Here is a 19475-nt window from a genome sequence, read left to right as displayed (position 1 = left end):
TGGTGCGGGATCGACTGCCGCCACTCCCCCCATCGACTCCACTTCCACCTCTCGCAGCGGTGGAGTACCAGAGTCGATGGCAGAGCGATCGGGGATTGATTTAATTGCATCTATACTGGGAGGAGGGATAGCTCAGTGGTTTGAGTGTTGGCCTGCTAAACCCAGGGTTGTGAGTTCAATCCTTGAGAGGGCCATTTAGAGATTTGGGGCAAAAATCTATCTGAGGATTGGTCCTGCTTTGAGCAGGGGGTTGGACTAGATGACCTCCTGAGATCCCTTCTAACCCTGATGTTCTATGACCCCCGATAGATCAATCACTACCGGCGGGTAGTGCAGACATACCCTAAGATTACTATGCACAATTCTGAAATTCTTAAAAATGTTTTGACACCTTTCATATATAAGAATAAAAGGCATATTGAAAATGTCAGCCAAGTTTATCTAATAAAAACACTATGTGGAATTATAATAGTGCTATACTTTTGTCATTATTAAAAAATAAGGATCTAAGTTAAATTTCCTCAACTACTGGGTGTTCAGACAAAAAATTGCTTTTGAAAATGTTCTTCTACCTTCCATTGCATACATCCTGTGCTTGATTCTGGAACCAAAGCCATACATCTATTCTAATTAGATTCTTATACCATAGTATTTGAGTGCCTAATGAGCAAACTGATTTCTATAAGCTAAAGCTACAACATTCAAGTCCCGAGTGCCTCGGCTGTCTGATATCCAGAATCTCGGTTGGGAATTTCAAAATCTGTATGCCCAGATCATGTACAACAGTGAATACATGTGAAAAGGAGAGGATTGCTATTGTTTATCTTGCCAGAGAGTGGATAAACTTTCAAAAGAAATTGATTCTGTGCCTATCTAAGTAGCTTTTCCCATTTTTCAACATTCTTTTTTAAACGTGAGCACCGGAATTGGATACAGTATTCCAACAATGAGCAATCTAATGCTATCCACATAACTAATGCCACCTTCCTATTTTTACTCAAGATTCCCATTTATACATTCCATGGCTATTTCAGCTCTTAATCACCACTTCTCACATTCAGTTCATCACAACTCTCAAGTCCTTTCGGAGTACTTACTTTCCAAAATGCAGTCATCTCATCCTGTAATACTGACACATATTCTTTGTTCCTAGATGTATGACCTTGCATTTGCTTGTATTAAAACATGTTTTTCAAATGAGCCCACTTTGCAGAGTGATTTGGATCACTCTTTAGCATTATTTACCATTACCCCACTTGTGTCAATTTTTGAAACTGTCAGCACCGTGATAAATATTAATTTTTCATTTCAAAGTCAACTGAAATGAATACAATGGTTTCACATAGGTTTCTATGCATTATCAGTGTGTATTGTAATTATAATATGCAATATTGAACAATATTGCCTGGAAGGAAACACAAGAACAAGAATAATGTGATTGCTAATGTAATTTCTGTAATGAGAGAATCATGGGAATTTGAACTAGCAACATTACTTACAATCAAAGGAGATTTTCAGAAGTACGTGAGAGATTTAGGAGCCCAAGTCCCATTTAGAGTCTTAAATTTCTTAGGCATTCCTGAAAATCTTTCCCAAGGGGTATAAATATCACTTTACCATTTCCCATTTTAATGCTAGATTCTGACAGCCTTGCTCATGTTGAGTAGAAACTGAAATGAATCAATAATATTAAGCGATTGTGAATAAGGGTTACAAAATCTGGCTCTTAATAATTAGGATGCTTATGTAATTACTTTCAATTGAATTTTTTTGTAACATTTTCAACACTTAATAGCTTGTTTGTTAAGGCACACCTAACACAGGAAAACTAAAACAGATGGCGATGAGTGTGCCTGGGTAATGCATATCTATTTAAGTGTTTCATTGCATTGTCAATGCAAATCCAAACAGAGACAATGTATTTGCAAACGTAATCATGATAAACTGAAAAGCACTCTTTCGTTTACATTAAAAAAAAAAACTTTCAGAAAAATAGGTGTTCCAGAAGTATGGGTTTGACAAACTATATATAATACCTAGGAGTACACAAGTAATAAAAGATATGTTAAGGATAAGTAATCATGCATGCAAAGACTTTCTCTACAATTTCTTGAGAAGATGGAGTTGTATCACGTGCAAAATTTTAAAAGCCCATAATAAAGCTGCATATTCACTTAGTGCAAAATCTCTTCCCAATTTGTTTAATGTTGCTTTAATAGCTCTTATGTATAATATACTTCCATTTATTGGTATGAACAATTATTGAACACTTAAAATGTATCCCTTAAAGATGTCTTTGTTGTTTTTTTTTTTGAAGAGTCAAATCCTGAAAAAAAAACAGAAATTCTGAATTCAGGCTTTGTCTATCTCATGGTATTGTACCCAAGTATTGCACTTCATAAGACTAAGCTATTCTGACATTTACCTGAAAAAGAACGACTGTATATTCACTGTAGCACTGGGGACAAAGGATGACGTAATAATGGTTTAATAGCCTTAATTCTGAATTTATATGCCTGTGTGAGTTCATACCCTTCACTTTTTGAGTGTTTAATATACTTATTATCATAAACTTATCCTAAATTGTTCTATATTCAGGATACTGAGAAATAAACATAAAAGTGGTCCAGAGTTGGTTTAAGCAAATGGAACAGGTTGGAGTATTAGGAGAAAGGAAAACTGAGGATCGGTTAAATAATGTAGCTCCCAAAACAAGATAATTTCAGCAAGGATTAGAGTTTAGAGGATCAAAAAAAATGACTATTCATTCGTAATATAGAATTTTAAAAAGTGTTAAAATGGCATAAGAAATTAAAACAAAAATGTCAGTCATAAGAGGTACCAGAAATTCCAGGAAAACACCACAAGAATTTGCCTCTACTAGAAGGACTAAAATTATTGACGCCATCCTGGAAGGGTCAATGGATCAAACTAAACAGCTTTCACACTTCCAGAAGCATGCTGTGTTAGATTAGAACAATAATCTCCTTAAACACAGAATCACTAGCAGGTGCACACTGATACTATAAAACCTCAAATGCCATAAAAATATGGATTAAAACTAGACTCAGGGACTCCTAAGAAAGCTACTCAGTGGTACAAAAGATTCTTAGCTCTTAGAAGTTTTGTTCTGCAACCTGAGCACACGTTCCATTAAAAATAATATGCTATTTTCAACTCAAAGCCAGAATTCTTATCTAGCTCCTGTAAACATGAATTTAGTCCAGTGAAAAGATAAAGCATCAAATATTAGATTCAGATTCTTTACTGGGCTTTTCTGCTGTGCCTGAGGCTGAAGTGCTTTCATTTTCCAGCATTTTCTTAGTTGTTTCTTCATCAACAGCTTTTTCTTTCTCTTTCGCCTTCTTCTTTTCATGAACCCATGGGATGAAAGATAATATAATTCCTCCAATCATGGGGGGAACTCCAGCCAGGTAAAATGCTACATCATAGGTACCTAGGTAGTCACGCAGTATACCTGGGGAAATAGAGAATTATCACTAATATGTAATGTAGCTGCTGCGGTTTTATTCTAAGCATGCTTATTCATAGATTCAGAGACTTTAAGGCTAGAAGGAACTATTTATGATCATCTTGTCTGGCCTCTAGCATAGTAGAGGTATACAGTTTCACCTAATGATTTATTTATCTAGTCCAATAATGGGTGGCTGAACTAGGGCATAGATTTTAAAACAAGATCCAGAATTGATTTAAAGACTCCAAGTGATGAAGAATTTACCCTTGAAAATCTGTTCTAATGGTTAATTACCCTCACTGTTAAAACTCTACATCTTATTTCCATTTAGAACTTTTGATTTAAACTTCTAACCACTGAATCTTGTTATGTCTTTGTCTGATAAATTAAATAAGATATTGTTTCCCTCTGCAGGTAATAACAGTCTTTGATCAAACTAGCTCTTAAACATTACATTACATATGCTAAAGAGATTGCACTCCTTCATAGTCTCGCGCTCTAAACTGTGCTTTCCAGATGACAAATCACGCTTGTGGCTCTTTTGTGAATCCTCTCCAACTAGTCAACATCCTATTAAAGTGTTCACACCAGACCTGGATACATATTTCAGCACTGGTATAACCAAAGCCACCTAAAGAGTTAATATCTCGTTCCTACTGCCACTCAGTATTTCCATACTGTTACATCCAAAGATCAGGTTAGCAGAGCACCACATTTGGAGCTCACAATCAGCTACTTTTCAGAAATGACCTCGTGATCCTTGTCATGGTCAATGCTTTCTAAGGTATACTCCTCCAATTATGTAAATATTGCCTAAATTCTTTGTTCCTAGATATATTGTTTGCATTTGGCTAGATTAATATGCATTTGATTGCACTCAATTTACCAAGCAATCCAGATCAGTCTGTACCACTGCCTTAGTTATTATTTGGCAGCTCATCTGCAAACTATCAACAGTGATTTTATATTTTCTTCCAGATATAAAAAATATTAAACAACCTTTGGATGAGAATCTATTGCTGTGGGAGCCCACTAGAAATTCTCCAAATTCTAGTTTAAGTGACTTGCCCAACATCATATAGGATATCTGCGACAGATCACAGGACAAGATTCTAGGTCTCCTGCAGCTCAGTGCCTTAAGTAACAGGATAATGTGTTTCTTCTGGGCTATCTGTTTGTTCCTATGCTAAACCTGGGAACCATGTGCCTTCTGAGCTACAAACCCCTTCCCAAAAATTGTCACGTTCATAGTGTATCACAGGAAAAACACTGAAGTTTGTTGTCCTGCTTTACTCCCTTAATGGGCCATAATTTAGAAATAGAAAGATTAAAATAAATTGACCTCTCTCTAGGGAGAAAACCTTCACCCTAAAAGTCATAATCTTTACTTTCACAAAGAAACAAATAAATGCTGAAATTATAAAAGTGAATATTAAAAAGGTATAAAACATTTTGTTTATTAGTACATTTTACTGAACAAAAACTAACATTTTAATCTTGAAAAATATGTCCAAGTATAAAATCATATTTGCCTTCTTTTGGCCTTCGAATGAGGTATCATGCACTACAATTAATGTCATTTCTGTCAAATGTAAACTAAAGTTATTAACCAGGCAAAGATTTAAAAAAAACATATGTAGTAATAGAATGATGTTAGTGGGCCACGTAAGGCCTGGTCTACACAAGGGGTGGGAGGGTGGTGAACTAAGTCAGTCTAAGTCACGCAACTTCTGCTACAAAAATAGCGTAACTGAAGTTGACGGACTTAGAGCTACTTACTGCAGTGAAGACACCACAGTAGGTTGACTGCTGACACTCCCCTGTCGACTCCGCTTAAGCTTCTCACTCCGGTGGAGTACCAGAGTCGACGAGAGAGAGCTCAGCGGCTGATTTATCATGTCTTCACTAGATGCGATAAATCGAGCCCCAATGGATCGATCACTCCAGAGGTAAGTGTAGACATGCCCTAAATATCAATGATAGTTTGATTAAAGTAATTTGAGCAAAATTTTAATTTAATCTAGTTTAAATATTTATTATTATCCTACAATAGTTCTCAATTAAATTACATCCTACTAGTCATCCCTTTTAATTATTATTAAATATTTATTTTATGGTAGCATACAAAAGCCCCAATCAGATTGAGTGCAAGCAAAATGCATGAATGCTAAAGACTGTATAAAAAGAAGCGATATAACATTTTATTTTTCTGGGAACTTGTGTTCCTTTTAGACCTACACAGCCTAAACAACATTACCCTTCTTATACCACACACAAACTTTAAAACCCCATCTGCAAGGGTGTGTGTTATGCCAACCATTATACTACCCAGGAACTGGACTCTTTGGGTATGTCTACACTGCAGTAAAACACTTGCAGCTGGCCCACGTCAGTTGCCCCTCTAGCACAGGTATAAACAGCAGTGTAGATTGTGAGGCACGGCTTAAGTGGGTACAATAAGGCCACGCCTGAACTCTTTGACTATGTATCCTATTCACCCAAGCAGTGCCTCCTCCTGTCTATGACAATATTTTTAGCAGGGTAGTTACCCACTGCCTGCCCATTGCCTGAGCCAGGGGTGGCTCCAGGCCCCAGCATGCCAAGCGCATGCTTGGGGTGGCATGCCGCGGGAGGTGCTCTGCCAGTCGCGCGGCAGGCGGCTCTGGTGGACCCTCCGCAGGTACATCTGCGGGAGGTCCACCGGAGCCGCAGGACCGGCAACCGGCAGAGCACACCCCGCGGCATGCCGCCGTGCTTGGGGCGGTGAAATGGCTAGAGCTGCCCCTGGCCGGAGCCTTTCCCTGTCACAATGAAAGACTCCAGCAGAAGGGAAAAGTTCTGGCAGTGGGAGGCAGCAGGGAAAGATTCTGGCTGTTCCCTACTGCAAAACCTTTCCCCATGGTTTCCCTCCGACAAAGCCTTTCACTGACACATAGTCTCTATGTCTACATCTAAAATTTTGCAGCGCTGGTTGTTACAGCTGTATTAGTACAGCTGTATAGGGCCAGCGCTGCAGAGTGGCCACACTTACAGCAACCAGCGCTGCAAGTGGTGTTAGATGTGGCCACACTGCAGCGCTGTTGGGCGGCTTCAAGGGGGGTTCCGGGACCGAGAGAGCAAACCGGGAAAGGAAACCAGCTTCGCCGCGGTTTGCTCTCTCGGTCCCGGAGCCAGCCAGCAAACCGCAGGGAAGGAGACCTGCTTGCTCGGGGTTCCGGGACCGAGAGAGCAAACCGGGAACGCCGCGGTTTGCTCTCTCGGTCCCGGAGCCAGCCAGCAAACCGCGGGGAAGGAGACCTGCTTGCTCGGGGTTCCGGGACCGAGAGAGCAAACCGGGAACGCCGCGGTTTGCTCTCTCGGTCCCGGAGCCAGCCAGCAAACCGCGGGGAAGGAGACCTGCTTGCTCGGGGTTCCGGGACCGAGAGAGCAAACCGGGAACGCCGCGGTTTGCTCTCTCGGTCCCGGAGCCAGCCAGCAAACCGCGGGGAAGGAGACCTGCTTGCTCGGGGTTCCGGGACCGAGAGAGCAAACCGGGAACGCCGCGGTTTGCTCTCTCGGTCCCGGAGCCAGCCAGCAAACCGCGGGGAAGGAGACCTGCTTGCTCGGGGTTCCGGGACCGAGAGAGCAAACCGCGGCGAAGCTGGTTTCCTTTCCCGGTTTGCTCTCTCGGTCCCGGAACCCCGAGCAAGCAGGTCTCCTTCCCCGCGGTTTGCTGGCTGGCTCCGGGACCGAGAGAGCAAACCGCGGCGTTCCCGGTTTGCTCTCTCGGTCCCGGAACCCCGAGCAAGCAGGTCTCCTTCCCTGCGGTTTGCTGGCTGGCTCCGGGACCGAGAGAGCAAACCGGGAAAGGAAACCAGCTTGATTACCAGAGGCTTCCTCCTTCCACGGAGGTCAAGAAAAGCGCTGGTGAGTGTCTACATTGCATTACCAGCGCTGGATCACCAGCGCTGGATCCTCTACACCCGAGACAAAACGGGAGTACGGCCAGCGCTGCAAACAGGGAGTTGCAGCGCTGGTGATGCCCTGCAGATGTGGACACTCTCAAAGTTGCAGCGCTGTAACTCCCTCACCAGCGCTGCAACTTTCTGATGTAGACAAGCCCATAGCTACACATCACAATGTGGATGGAGCCTGTCTTTCACTGCAGCAGGTAGTTATACATACCTACATGCTGCTGCCAATGGTGTGCAGTGTAGTAGCAGTCTAAGCTGGTTGCACATATGATCGGAGGATTACAGGTTATGGCTTGTACACTCAGAAATGGGGAAAATATCGGATCATTAAATCCAATCTGAAAGCCTGTGTTTCCTTTTGGGAGGATAAACTGTTATACCTATGTGTTTGAAGATACCAAGGACAAATAAGAATTCCAGGACAAAAGTAAACTAGGAAACTAAAGGTAAATCAATAATCCAGGGAAAGAAGATATCCTACCGTACATTTTAGAGCCAACAAAATGGCACACAACTAACCTTCAGCCTTTGTCTCATCTTAAAAGCTTGTATCTCATCTTGAATTCAGAAAATGAATACTTGAAAAATCAAATTTAATGTAAATAGATCTATGTTAGATACAGACTACAGACTGTCCCAACATTTACCTGCAATGGGTGGACCAACTATCATAGGTACTGACATGAGTCCTAACAGGAATCCTATGGCCTGGGAGACATCCTGTGCACCAACTAGCTCAAAGGCAATGGGAGCCATGATACAAATAAAGCAGCCATCAAACAGACCCATGAAGAGGCAGACAGCAATGAGACCTCCCAAGGAATTGCACAGTGGAATCATCATGGACATCAGGCCAATTAAGAAGAATGATATCACCTAGACAATGTCAAAAAAGTAAATCACATCAAATCAACGAGAGTTCTAAAATAAGAAGTAAATGCAGGCTTCATAACAACTATGAGCAATTAAATTGGCCGCCTATATTTATTGTATAATTCCCCCCTCCCCGCCAAAAAAAAAAAAAAAAAAAAATCAAAAAAAACAGTTCCTTGCTTCCTGCCAAAGTTTCTTCTACTTACTCCACAGTAATGATGGATAACTCAGTTTCCATGCACACCAACATTTTTTTTTTAAATCTGCAGCTGCTGGGAACTATCCAGCTCCTCCTCCCTATCCTGGCAGTGTCTTCTATTCGCAAGCTGGGGAGCTGGGCTCTGCCAGGTAAAGCAGCAGTAGCAGCAGCTAACAGCTCTGCAACCCATTTGTGTGGGAGGGAAAGGAAATTCTGCACAGAACATTAATTCCTGTGCAAATTCTGCGCTGCACAGTGGTGCATAATTCCACCAGGAGTATAAACCTCTTTCGGGCATTGTAACATGTTGTAGCATATTCAGGGAATCACGGTGTTGCGAATTATCTGCAGAAATCAGTACTTTTCATAGGAATGCCAGAACAGAGGAAAGAGTTTTTCGGGGGGGGGGGGGATTTCCCAATCCTGTTATGTCCCAGGCAGTGTTTACACTAGGGAAATTTACAAAAGAATTCCCACCTGTTCTATGGCCATTTCTGCAGAACTCTTGGGAGCCAAAGTGTAGACAAGACATTGCTGGCCAGATTAATTTTTGCCACTGCTTCAATTAGACTTGTTTTTCAGCAGGTTTAACTAAAACAGTGGCAAAAATAGGTCTGGCTATCAAAGACAAATTCTAGTACTAGATCACCACTCTAGGAGATAGAATCATGGCCAAGTGTAAGCAGAGGACTGCTGATGTAGTCCAATATTGCTCTTCTAAAAGCAGTCCAATTTTGCTCCTATAAAAGCAAAATCTCTGTGGTTACATAAAAACCATTGTCAATAAGCCTCTAATTGTGTTCCAAAGCAACTTCCATTGGATGAGGAAAAAACAGTGACCATTTTAGACAAAGTGATGGTGACCATTTTAGACAAAGTTCAGATTAACCAATCATTCAAGTATAGACAAAGTTGAATCCATCTTATCTGTGACATTTAATAGTTAAACAGTAAAAGGCTGAGAAACACAAAATATGATAAGAATCCCTTGATCACAATCACGGTTAATTGTCATAATGTGGAAATGCATTTTACATAGAGCCAAGGGCAAATAACTAGCGCAAGGAGGAAAGATAGATTCAGAAAGCTTTATCTCTCTTCTTTTTGTCTCCCACTACCCAAAATAGACCTCAAGTTCCATGTGTTCCCCACCACCTACCCCCAAATAAAACAAAATAAAAAACAAAACCATAAACACACACTGGTTGATCTTACAGTTAGGGTTATACTCAAGTTCATTTTGCTTGCTGTAGTTAAAGCAGAAGCGAAAATAAAACACTAACCCTGATAGGCTAAAAGACTCAGGTGGCATTGTCATGGAACCAAACTACTTGTTTAGGAAGCAAACTTCTACAAAACAGACTTCCTAAAGAAGGATAAAGAAAATGTAGCAGATAGCTAAAAATTTGCAAAGGAGAATCCTTGTAAATCATTTCACTACAAGATGGTAGAATATTAGTGGAAAGTAGATATCTAGTTGCATTAGTCAACCATTTAATTCATAACTAGACTTGCTGAAGATATTAGATACTGGCACATTGAACACATTGTGGATAATACTGTTGTAAAATACTGCCTGTCTTTTTGTAGCCAAAGAAATCTCAATTACCATGATTATTCACATCTACTCTCTCAATTAAGAGATACAAATGTGAAGGATGAAGGAATGCTGAATTTACTGGTGGACTGTTTCAAAAACTAGCATACCACTTTGGAGAGATGGTGAATACTCACTTCACCTCTTAAAAGTGCTGCTTTGAGGCAGAAGAGACAGATGCAGGAGACTGCCTTAATAAGACAGAGAGAGCATACGTGTCCTCTCTTTAAAATTAGTTGAAACAGAAGATCCATAGTTATTTAATTAGTAAAATCTATGTCCTGGAAGAGAATGTCAGAGTTTTACCCTAGCCATCTACAGAAAAGGAAATCTTGGAGCTGTCAAAACCTAGTCCCAGATTTGGACCTTAGCATCCAAAATATGGGGGTTAGCATGAAAACCTCCAAGCTTAATTACCAGCTTGGACCTGGTAAAGCTGCCACCACCCAAAAAATTAGAGTGTTTTGGGGCACTCTGGTCCCCCCAAAACCTTCCCTGGGGACCCCAAGACCCAATCCCTTGAGTCTCACAACAAAGGGAAATAAAACTTTTCCCTTCCCCCCTCCAGGTGTTCCTGGAGAGAGACCCAGACGCAAGCTCCGTGAATCTAAACAGAGGGACTCCACCCTCCCCGTTCCCAGCCTTGGAAAACAGAAGTACCGAGAGTTAAACTCTCTTCCCCCCTCACCCAGTGGGAATGCAAAGTCAGGCTAGTAAATCTAACGCACACAGATTTCCCCCTAACTTCTTCCTCCCACCAATTTCCTGGTGAGTACAGACTCAATTCCCTGGAGTTCCCCACTAAAGAAAAAACTCCAACAGGTCTTAAAAAGAAAGCTTTATATAAAAAGAAAGAAAAATACATAAAAATGGTCTCTCTGTATTAAGGTGACAAATACAGGGTCAATTGCTTAAAAAGAAATATGAATAAACAGCCTTATTCAAAAAGAATACAATTCAAAGCACTCCAGCAACTATAGACATGTAAATACAAAAGAAAAAACCATATAACTCACTATCTGATCTTTTGTACTTACAACTGGGAAACAGAAGATTAGAAAGCAGGAAACAGAAATCACTTCTCATAGCTGAGAGGCAGACAGAAGACCCAAGAACAAAGGACTCACACACAAAGTTCCCTCCACCCAGATTTGAAAAAGTCTTGTTTCCTGATTGGTCCTCTGGTCAGGTGGTTCAGATTACTTCTTTCCAGGTGAAAGAGACATTAACCCTTAGTTATCTGTTTATGACAGGAGCAACAACTGATACTTCAAAGTAAATGATGTGGCTACAGAACTTAATGAGTATTATTGCAAGTTTGACAACTATCAGATGAAGAGATAAGATTGTGGTGCCTTTTAATCTACGTGCAACTTCTCTTTTCTGCCTATTTGCAATTGGTCATAGCAATAATAAAATCTCCTAAGTGTTACAGTAGGTTATAAATCAGTCCAAATGTATGTTCAGTGTTCTTTCATCCTCCTCATTTGAATCTCTTAAATGTGAGTAAACGTACATAGCCATGGTAATGAAGATTTGTCCATCTACAAAAAGGCAGTCTTTCACAGCAGCACTGTCCATTGAATGCAGTGCAATTAAAATCCATTAAACATCTCTCTTGTTATTTCTGAATAAGTTTCTCTTCCCATTCTTTTTTGAAGTAGTTAATACTACCTAAAAAACCCTTCAGAACTGGACCTGTGCAAAATATTTGCATTAAACCTCAAACCTACTCATATTTTCCAAGGCTTTCACAAAATACCTTAATGAATACAAAACAAAATTGTTTGCACAGCTGGAAAACCTGTGAGCCTCCACTCTCTCCCCAAATTTAGGTGTCTTTGTAGGCTTGAGGGGCAGAAATGCACGTCCCTGTCCTTTCTGCATGGGCCAAGTGGCTCCTTTTGCCACTTCCTTGGGGTTTTGGAGGATGACAAACAGCCACTTCCTCCATCAGGGTCTTTAAGGTACATATCTAACACTCACAAGTCTTATTAGCATGGGAACAGGACATTAAGGAACAGGGAAAACATAACTTGCAGCCAAATGAGACTAGTTGACTTTTTAGTGCAGTATCACTAGGAAACGCTTCTCTAGCATCCATACCCTAGGTATTATAGGGTGTATTTTCTCGCATGCAGTTGTTAGGGAACCCCAAGACAGTTCTCTAGCTACTATGCTAAATAGATTACAGCATGTCTCTGAACTTCAGCTCAACAGAACCAGCTGGCAACAGAAGAGTTTTCTCGCTATTAAAAGCAGAGGTCCTTAGCACATCCTGTTCCCTCAGAAACCTTCATCAAAGGGCTCACAAAGACATCCATTCCCATAACTTCTGCCCCCTGAGCACGCTACTGGGAAGGAAGCAGCCACTTAAAACCTCCAAACAGCATGGGATCTATGGCCACCTGCCTCTAGAAGGAAAGAGTGAGGTAGATCACAAGCCCCTTCTCCTTCAAAAGCAAAGGTAAAAAGGAGTTCTAAGCTTTAGAGACTCATGCACTTAGTCCTGGAGGACCCTGGTATTGGTAACTGCATACACATTCTGCCTAATGGTTTGAATTTAAAAAACTTAAAAGGAATTTTGTTCACTTCCAGTTCCTGCAGACCAAATTGTAGGGTGTAGTTCATAAACTCCCTTGCAAACCAAACTCTCAAGGGTCTGAATGGTTTAATCTATATAAAAGGATTCCAGGAATATCATTCTGAAACCTAAAATGTCAGCACAGAGTGTGAAGTGATGGAGAAACACCTACAAGCATGGCTGGGAGATCATCTTGTTTAGAATATCTCCAGGTTCAATCATCATTGGGATTCGTGGTCTGTTACCATCCAATTTTTAAGTTCTCGGCCATTTTTGTCTTAAAAGAAAAAAAATCATTCATGTCTCTATGAATTAGACCTGTCCAACAGCATGAGCTTTCAGCTACTAGTAAGAATATACTGTGCTAAAAAACCTGAGTCTTGCATGTTTTCCCAAGATTGAGTATCATTTGTCAAGATACATTTACATTATATGTGTGTGTGACATTAAAAGCTGTTTTAAATAAAAAGGAATCACATAACATTTTCTAGGTAATTTTCTATTATGTATCTAGACAAATGCATTTTTCTGTAAGTATAGTGCCCTCTTCTAGTTGGCAGGGCAGACAAGCTACCTGCTTTGAAATGCTCTCTAACTCAGAGGAAAAGTAATGCATACAGCAGGAAGATAACATACCAAAAACAGTGACATTTGCCTCAAAAAAGTAAGGTTGCATGCAATCACACAAGTTATTATGAGGGACACATGACTTCATGTGTCGCCATTAGAGCTGTACTCAAAAAAATGCTGGTGAAACTAGTGAACAATATGGGTTTCAGGAAGGCAAAAATCAGTCATTTTGCTTCCCATTTTTCCAAATGAAGTTGAAAGTCAGTTTTGGAATGCCAAAAGTCTTGCTATTACACAGAAAAAGAAGCAGTTTTTCTCCGAAATTTCTCATGAAAATTGCATTTCTCAATAGGGAAAGTCTGTAATTTTCCTGCAACAAAAATTTACATGTTAGTAGCAGCAAACATGCACCTAATTTGTGACTTTCATTGCACACATACTGTACATTTAAAATGAAAATGAATGGTTTTGCATAGCTCTAATCACCAGCTCAGATCTTATTGCCAAAAATATGAACAAGCAAAATAATAAAAGGTACACAAAGCTGACCGTGAGTCTACTGAATCATCATGCAGAAGCTGTACCTGTAAATAAACTTTTTTGGCACCAGGAATATAGTCTGCAACTCTGCCAAAGATCAATCGGCCGACTCCTGAAGTGATACCAAGACACAGCAGAAGCACCTCTTCTTGTACATTTTCACCAAGTCTCTCTTTTACATGTTTCATCTGTTTAAAAAAATAAAAATAAAAAAAGAGGGGATGGGCAGAGAAAATGATGTAGAAATAGAATTATAAGAATAAGAAATCTTTGAAAAAACAATGTATAACTCCCGCCCCCCCACTACATACATACTGCTTTCAACCATGTTTTAATTCTCAAAAAGTTCACCAGTTCTGTTTTGGAGGGATGATAATTTTTTTTTAACTGTCTGATCAATGCCACATGAGATACTGACAATAGAAATTATTTAAAAGGGTGCTGGTCAGTTCTATTATATTCACAGTTATTAAGTTACAAGGCTCGCATGACCCAACAAAGCAAAAGGTGAACTTGGGGATCCAGGACCCCATACTCCCAAAGAACTTGTTGCTTCCCTGGTCAGTGTTGCTCACACTGTCAGGTCTGAACGTAAAGCACAGTTGGTGAGTATCACCACAATACTCTTTTCTCCAAGACAGGAGCTATCCTTGCCAATTGGTTGAGAGCAGAGTGGGGTTTATAGACATAAGAGACCTTCTGCTGTATTAGCAGTATTGCTAATTCCAACCCTTTCAAAAGTCAGGAGTCAGTGTGACACTGGCAGACCAGGTGCCAGTTCATGCCAGCCCCAGGCAAATTCACTTGTGTATTAGTATATAGATCGAAGTGATTGTTAAAGGTATAAGAGTGTATTTGCTGCTTAAACTTCCTGAAAACTAGTGGGATGTTACTTGCATTGTTTTCACTTATCTGTATCCCCGTTATAACACAGAAGCAAATATTTACATTGTATACACCCCTGTAACTAAATAACGCATCAAACAAGAAAGAAGCCTTGTGGAATGCAAATAAAGAACTTTAAACAGAAAAGTGCTAATTTTGAAGCCAGTGGTCATCATATGTGATGACCAGAGGTCAAAGACTCAAAATTCATTCCTCACTCCACCATCAAAGGAAAGGCCCATGCGGGTAGTGACTGTCAGCTTGTTTTCAGTGAGAAGCTCTAAGTATGGATTCAAGGAAAGATCCTGCATCTCTGTACTGATTGGACTCTTACAGGGAAGCGTACCTGATACAAAGCGGAGATCCCCAGAGGTAATCTGGGTACCTTGAAAAGACTTTTGAGGAACTGGTAGTTTACTATATAACTTCCAGCATTTGGACTTACAAACTGTGACTCACTTGTGCATATATTTTACCTTATTTAACCTCTCAATAACTCTAATCTCATTTTCTTAGCTAATAAACCTTTACTTAGTTTACTATAGAACTGGCTACCAGCGTTTTCTTTGGTGTAAGAGCTAGTGCAGGGGTTCTCAAACTTCATTGCACAGTCACCCCCTTCGGACAACAAAAATTACTACATGACCCCAGGATGGAGGACCGAAGCCTGAGCCTGCCTGAGCCCTGCTGCCTTCGGTGGTGGAGCCAAAGCCAATGCCCCTCCACCCCGGGGGGGGGGGGCAAACTCCAAGCCCCACCACCCTGGGCTGGAGGGCGCAAAGCCAAAGGGCTTCAGCCCCAGGCAAGGGGCCTGTAACCTGAGCCCCGCTGCCCAGGGCTTCAGCCCTTTGGTTTCGGCCCCAGGTGGTGGGGCTCAGGCTTCATTCCTGGGTGGTGGGGTCCAGGCTTTGGCTTAGGCTCCAGGACCCAGCAGGTCTAAGCCCGCCCTAGCGACCCCATTAAAATGAGGTTGTGACCCACAGTTTGTGAACCACTGATCTAGTGTACCAACTGATCTGGGGAAAGTGACTGGTTTCTTGGGACTAGAAACAATCTAAATGTGATGTCATTTTTGATGTAAGTAACCATTTTATCACAAAGTCCAGTTTGTCTGGGTGGCAAGATGGACTGGAGAGTCTAAAGGGACTGTCTGTCTCTCCATGGTAAAATTGTCACAGTAGTCCAGGAGTTCATATTTGTCACTGGCTTGGTGAAATCTAACACTGCTCTACAGCCAAAATGCTTCTGAAACAAATGTAGTCCAACTTTACTAATTCTGGGTCACTGAGAATGAAAATGATGCTTAAAATTGTTGATTGGCTCTAGTTTTCAAGATATGGTATTGGGTCAGTATATACGACCCTTGACTTGGGAATGGTGGAGGATAAGTGAGTTATAAAGGGAAGGGATCTCAATTTAAACCAGAAATGACTAAAATACATCTTTGACTGGATCTATGAATAAATCTATGACTGGGTTTGGACAGTACTTGCTTTTTAGGCAAAACAATGAATGATGCAATCTGAAGCTGGTATTGCGTCATACATGATATGAATTGCATCATGTTATTCCTAGAAGTCATGGATGATGCAATCATAACAAAGCTTACATCACTCTGCTGAACAAATTGCCCTATATCAGCTCTAGAAATCATACAGTGTTGTGCTCTCTTATTTGTCAGTGTTTGATTTTGCAAAGGGACACATTTCGGTTTAGCTAAAGTGAGCAGAGATGCCTCGTACTTGTGCGAACAGTGCAGATAACTTCTTCTATGTTTGTGGTGAAGTGACTTTTGCATCACAAAAGCGCAGTATAACCACTATGGTTAAGAAAGCCTATCACCTTTATTTTGGCTGCAAAATTGGAGATCAGGACAAGAGGTGGGCCCCACACATATGCTGCAACACTTGTGCAACAAATCTTCGCCAGTGGTTGAACAGGAAAAGGAAATCTATGCCTTTTGCAGTGCCAATGATTTGGAGAGAGCCAACAGATCATCCCAGCAATTCTTCCTTCTGCATGGTGCCTCCAGTTGGGAAAGGTGTGTCAAAGAAGAAAAAGTGGACTGTGCATTATCCAAACATTCCATCAGTTATACGCCCAGTACCCCACGGAGAAGGACTGCCGGTTCCTGATGCACCAGAATCATTCTCACTTGAGTCAGACGAGGAAGAGGAAGAGGATGAAACTTCTGGTCCTGAACTATCAATGTCACAGGACCCACATTTTCTCCCATCCTTCTCCTGTGAAACACACTTCATAACACAAAGTGAACTGAATGACCTTGTCAGGGATTTGGAACTACCCAAGAGTAAGGCAGAGCTGTTGGGCTCCAGACTACAGCAGTGGAATCTCCTGGCAGGCTATCAGGGCAAATGGAGCCCATCAATGCTTGCAGACTATTGCTGGACAGTGACGAGATGCTCCATTTATTGAATACAAGAGACAAGCCAAGAAGCGCCGAGTAGACGCTGAATAGGACTATACTATGTACATAATACTTTTTTGCCTTTTGTTTCATAAAAAAAATTTATTTTTAGAACCCTTTTGCTGATTTTTAAAGTGTTACATAAACAGGACAGGTGAAATATCATGTAAAGCAACCATAAACACATGAAAAGATCTAGGTTTACAATTTATGATTAAAACTCTACTATCTACACAATATACATAGACATAAAATGTAAAAACTTAAATATCTTAGAAACAGTAGCCAATCAGTTGTTTTAATTGTCATATTTGAATTCAGCACATCAAAATACATAATAAATATCACATTTTATCTCTGAAGCAGATGATTTCTCAAAAATTGTAGACCAGTGTTATAAAACACACCACCAGTTTGGGATGTCTGCCCTGAGGTAGGCACTCAGTCGTGAGCCACTCCAGACAGCGTGACAGTGAGGACTTAAAAAAAAAAAAATCGTGAGATTGGCTTAAAAATAAGTTTTGGGTTCTTTTTGTTTACCTTCTAGTCTCTGAGCCTTCACAGTACACTATGGTCACAGTTTCAAGCTTTATTTCTCAATCATGAGGGCTAAAAACTTACTTAAAGGTGATATTTTCACATAATGACTTGACTCAAGGAGCTGGGGCTTTAAGAAAAAATGTCACATATCATGAGTCTTTCAAAAAATATCACAAGAGTTGACAACACTGATTAGTCAGAGTGAGGTGCCTTAGAGCAAGTGGGGCGAGAGGATCCAGAAAGACCACACATCTATTGTGCAGGAGACACAAGAGGCACTCTCTGTCCCCAGGCTTCTGCAGAAAGAGTAAAATCCTACTGGATTGAAGATAATTTCTGAATGGGAAAAATGCAACAATATGGAGAATAGTATAGAGAAGACTGAATGAACATGGATTAAGGACAGACACACATGAGGAAAAGCATCGACAGAAAAAAAAGTTGTGGTCTGAATGCGGACCTAGGAATCAGCAGCTGTGAACATGGTTCTGACACCAATTTTTATTCCCTATCTTGTTACTTGAATACACAATCTGACATTGGAAATGCCTCAGTTTCCCCATCTGTAAAATGAGAATACTACCTCCTTCTCAAGGATGTTAGGAAAATTAATCTGCCACTCTGAACAGCAAGTTGAAAAACAGACAGTATAAATTATCAGAATTAGTGTTAGAGAAAATATACAGGAGAAGGGGAGAGACAAAGAACAGAATGAAAGAATACAAAATAGAGTGAACATTTCAAGGAAAAATAAGTTGATGAGTCTGTGATGGAATACACCCATGTTTACACCCTACACACCATTCTAATAATCATTATACTAAGTATATATCATTTGAAAACTCATAATTGGCTTGTGAGTATTGTCAGATAAAACGTGCAATAACACTATGTGAAGTTATAAAATTCCCCTGTATGATGTTATTAACACATGCTCCAAACCCTACAGCCCTGCCCAAGCAGAAGTTGTTAAACAGGTCTGTCTTAAACAAAGGAACATGTGCTTGCTTTAATTTGCATTTAAACAGCAGAGTCATCACGCAAGAAGGGAAAACAAAAGAAGTTCAAACATGTGGAAAAAAACAGCAAGAGAATATCCTTCCACATAGACTCTCCGTCTCCTGGTTCTCAGCTGGAAACTTTTTTCAAGAAGGGGACTGAAACTATAAAAAGGATGGACAAACACCCCAAGATACCCCTCTCTTTCTCCCTACCCACCTCATTCTCCTAACCCGAGAAGACAAAAGTAAACAGCCATTGGACTCTGGGAGAGGTCCTTACCTGAGAGTTTTATCAGCAATCTGCTGCAGCATGTGGTGAGAAACTTTGCTTGAATCTAATATAGTTTGTAAAGTTAGGCACTAGTAAGCGTTTTATCTTTATTTTTCTTATAACCATTTCTGATTTTTATGCCTTATTTGTACTCATAATCTCTTTGTAGTTATTAAACTTTTTTTAAATTGTTTTATCTAATCCAGTGTTTTTAGACTGAAGTGTGTTGGTAACTATTTAAGATATGAAACTGGCATATTATTCTCTTAAAGGAATAATGGACTTAATATATTTGTAGTGTTCAGCAGAGGGCTGGACAGTACAGGACATACATTCCTGGTGGAAGATCTGGGACTAGGGTGTGTGCTGGGGTCACCCTGCAGCATAACCCAGGTTGGTGAGAGCCAGGAGCTGTTTCTGGGTATAACTGGTTTTGTTGTGTCCAGGTGGAGAAATGCCTCCATTTAGCCAGGTGGCATTTTTTGGGGGGAAGGGGGAAGTCTTTTCTGCTGTGATTGACAATAGTTTGAATGGCCGTCAAACATGAATGCTCTAAGTC

General features: G+C 40.6%; 1 protein-coding gene across 2 annotated transcripts in view; it reads right to left on the bottom strand.

Annotated features, from left to right (window-relative positions):
- Positions 1-282: 282 nt before the first annotated feature.
- The window catches only part of SLC16A10 (solute carrier family 16 member 10), a 179339-nt gene continuing 160146 nt past the window's right edge, over positions 283-19475 (bottom strand). For both annotated transcript variants that reach the window (XM_030556130.1, XM_030556131.1), the window contains 4 exons: positions 13836-13979; positions 8076-8304; positions 3269-3478; positions 283-2326 (listed from right to left, as the gene is read on the bottom strand). In XM_030556130.1, the coding sequence (XP_030411990.1) occupies positions 2271-2326; positions 3269-3478; positions 8076-8304; positions 13836-13979 (639 nt within the window). In that variant the 3' untranslated portion in view covers positions 283-2270. The remainder of the gene's footprint in view (positions 2327-3268; positions 3479-8075; positions 8305-13835; positions 13980-19475) is intronic.

Source organism: Gopherus evgoodei, chromosome 3 (genome assembly GCF_007399415.2).
Source record: "Gopherus evgoodei ecotype Sinaloan lineage chromosome 3, rGopEvg1_v1.p, whole genome shotgun sequence".
In the NCBI taxonomy this organism is placed as follows: Eukaryota; Metazoa; Chordata; order Testudines; family Testudinidae; genus Gopherus; species Gopherus evgoodei.
The sequence above is the reverse complement of the archived record's forward strand: the minus strand, read 5'-3'. Positions and strand labels throughout refer to the sequence as shown.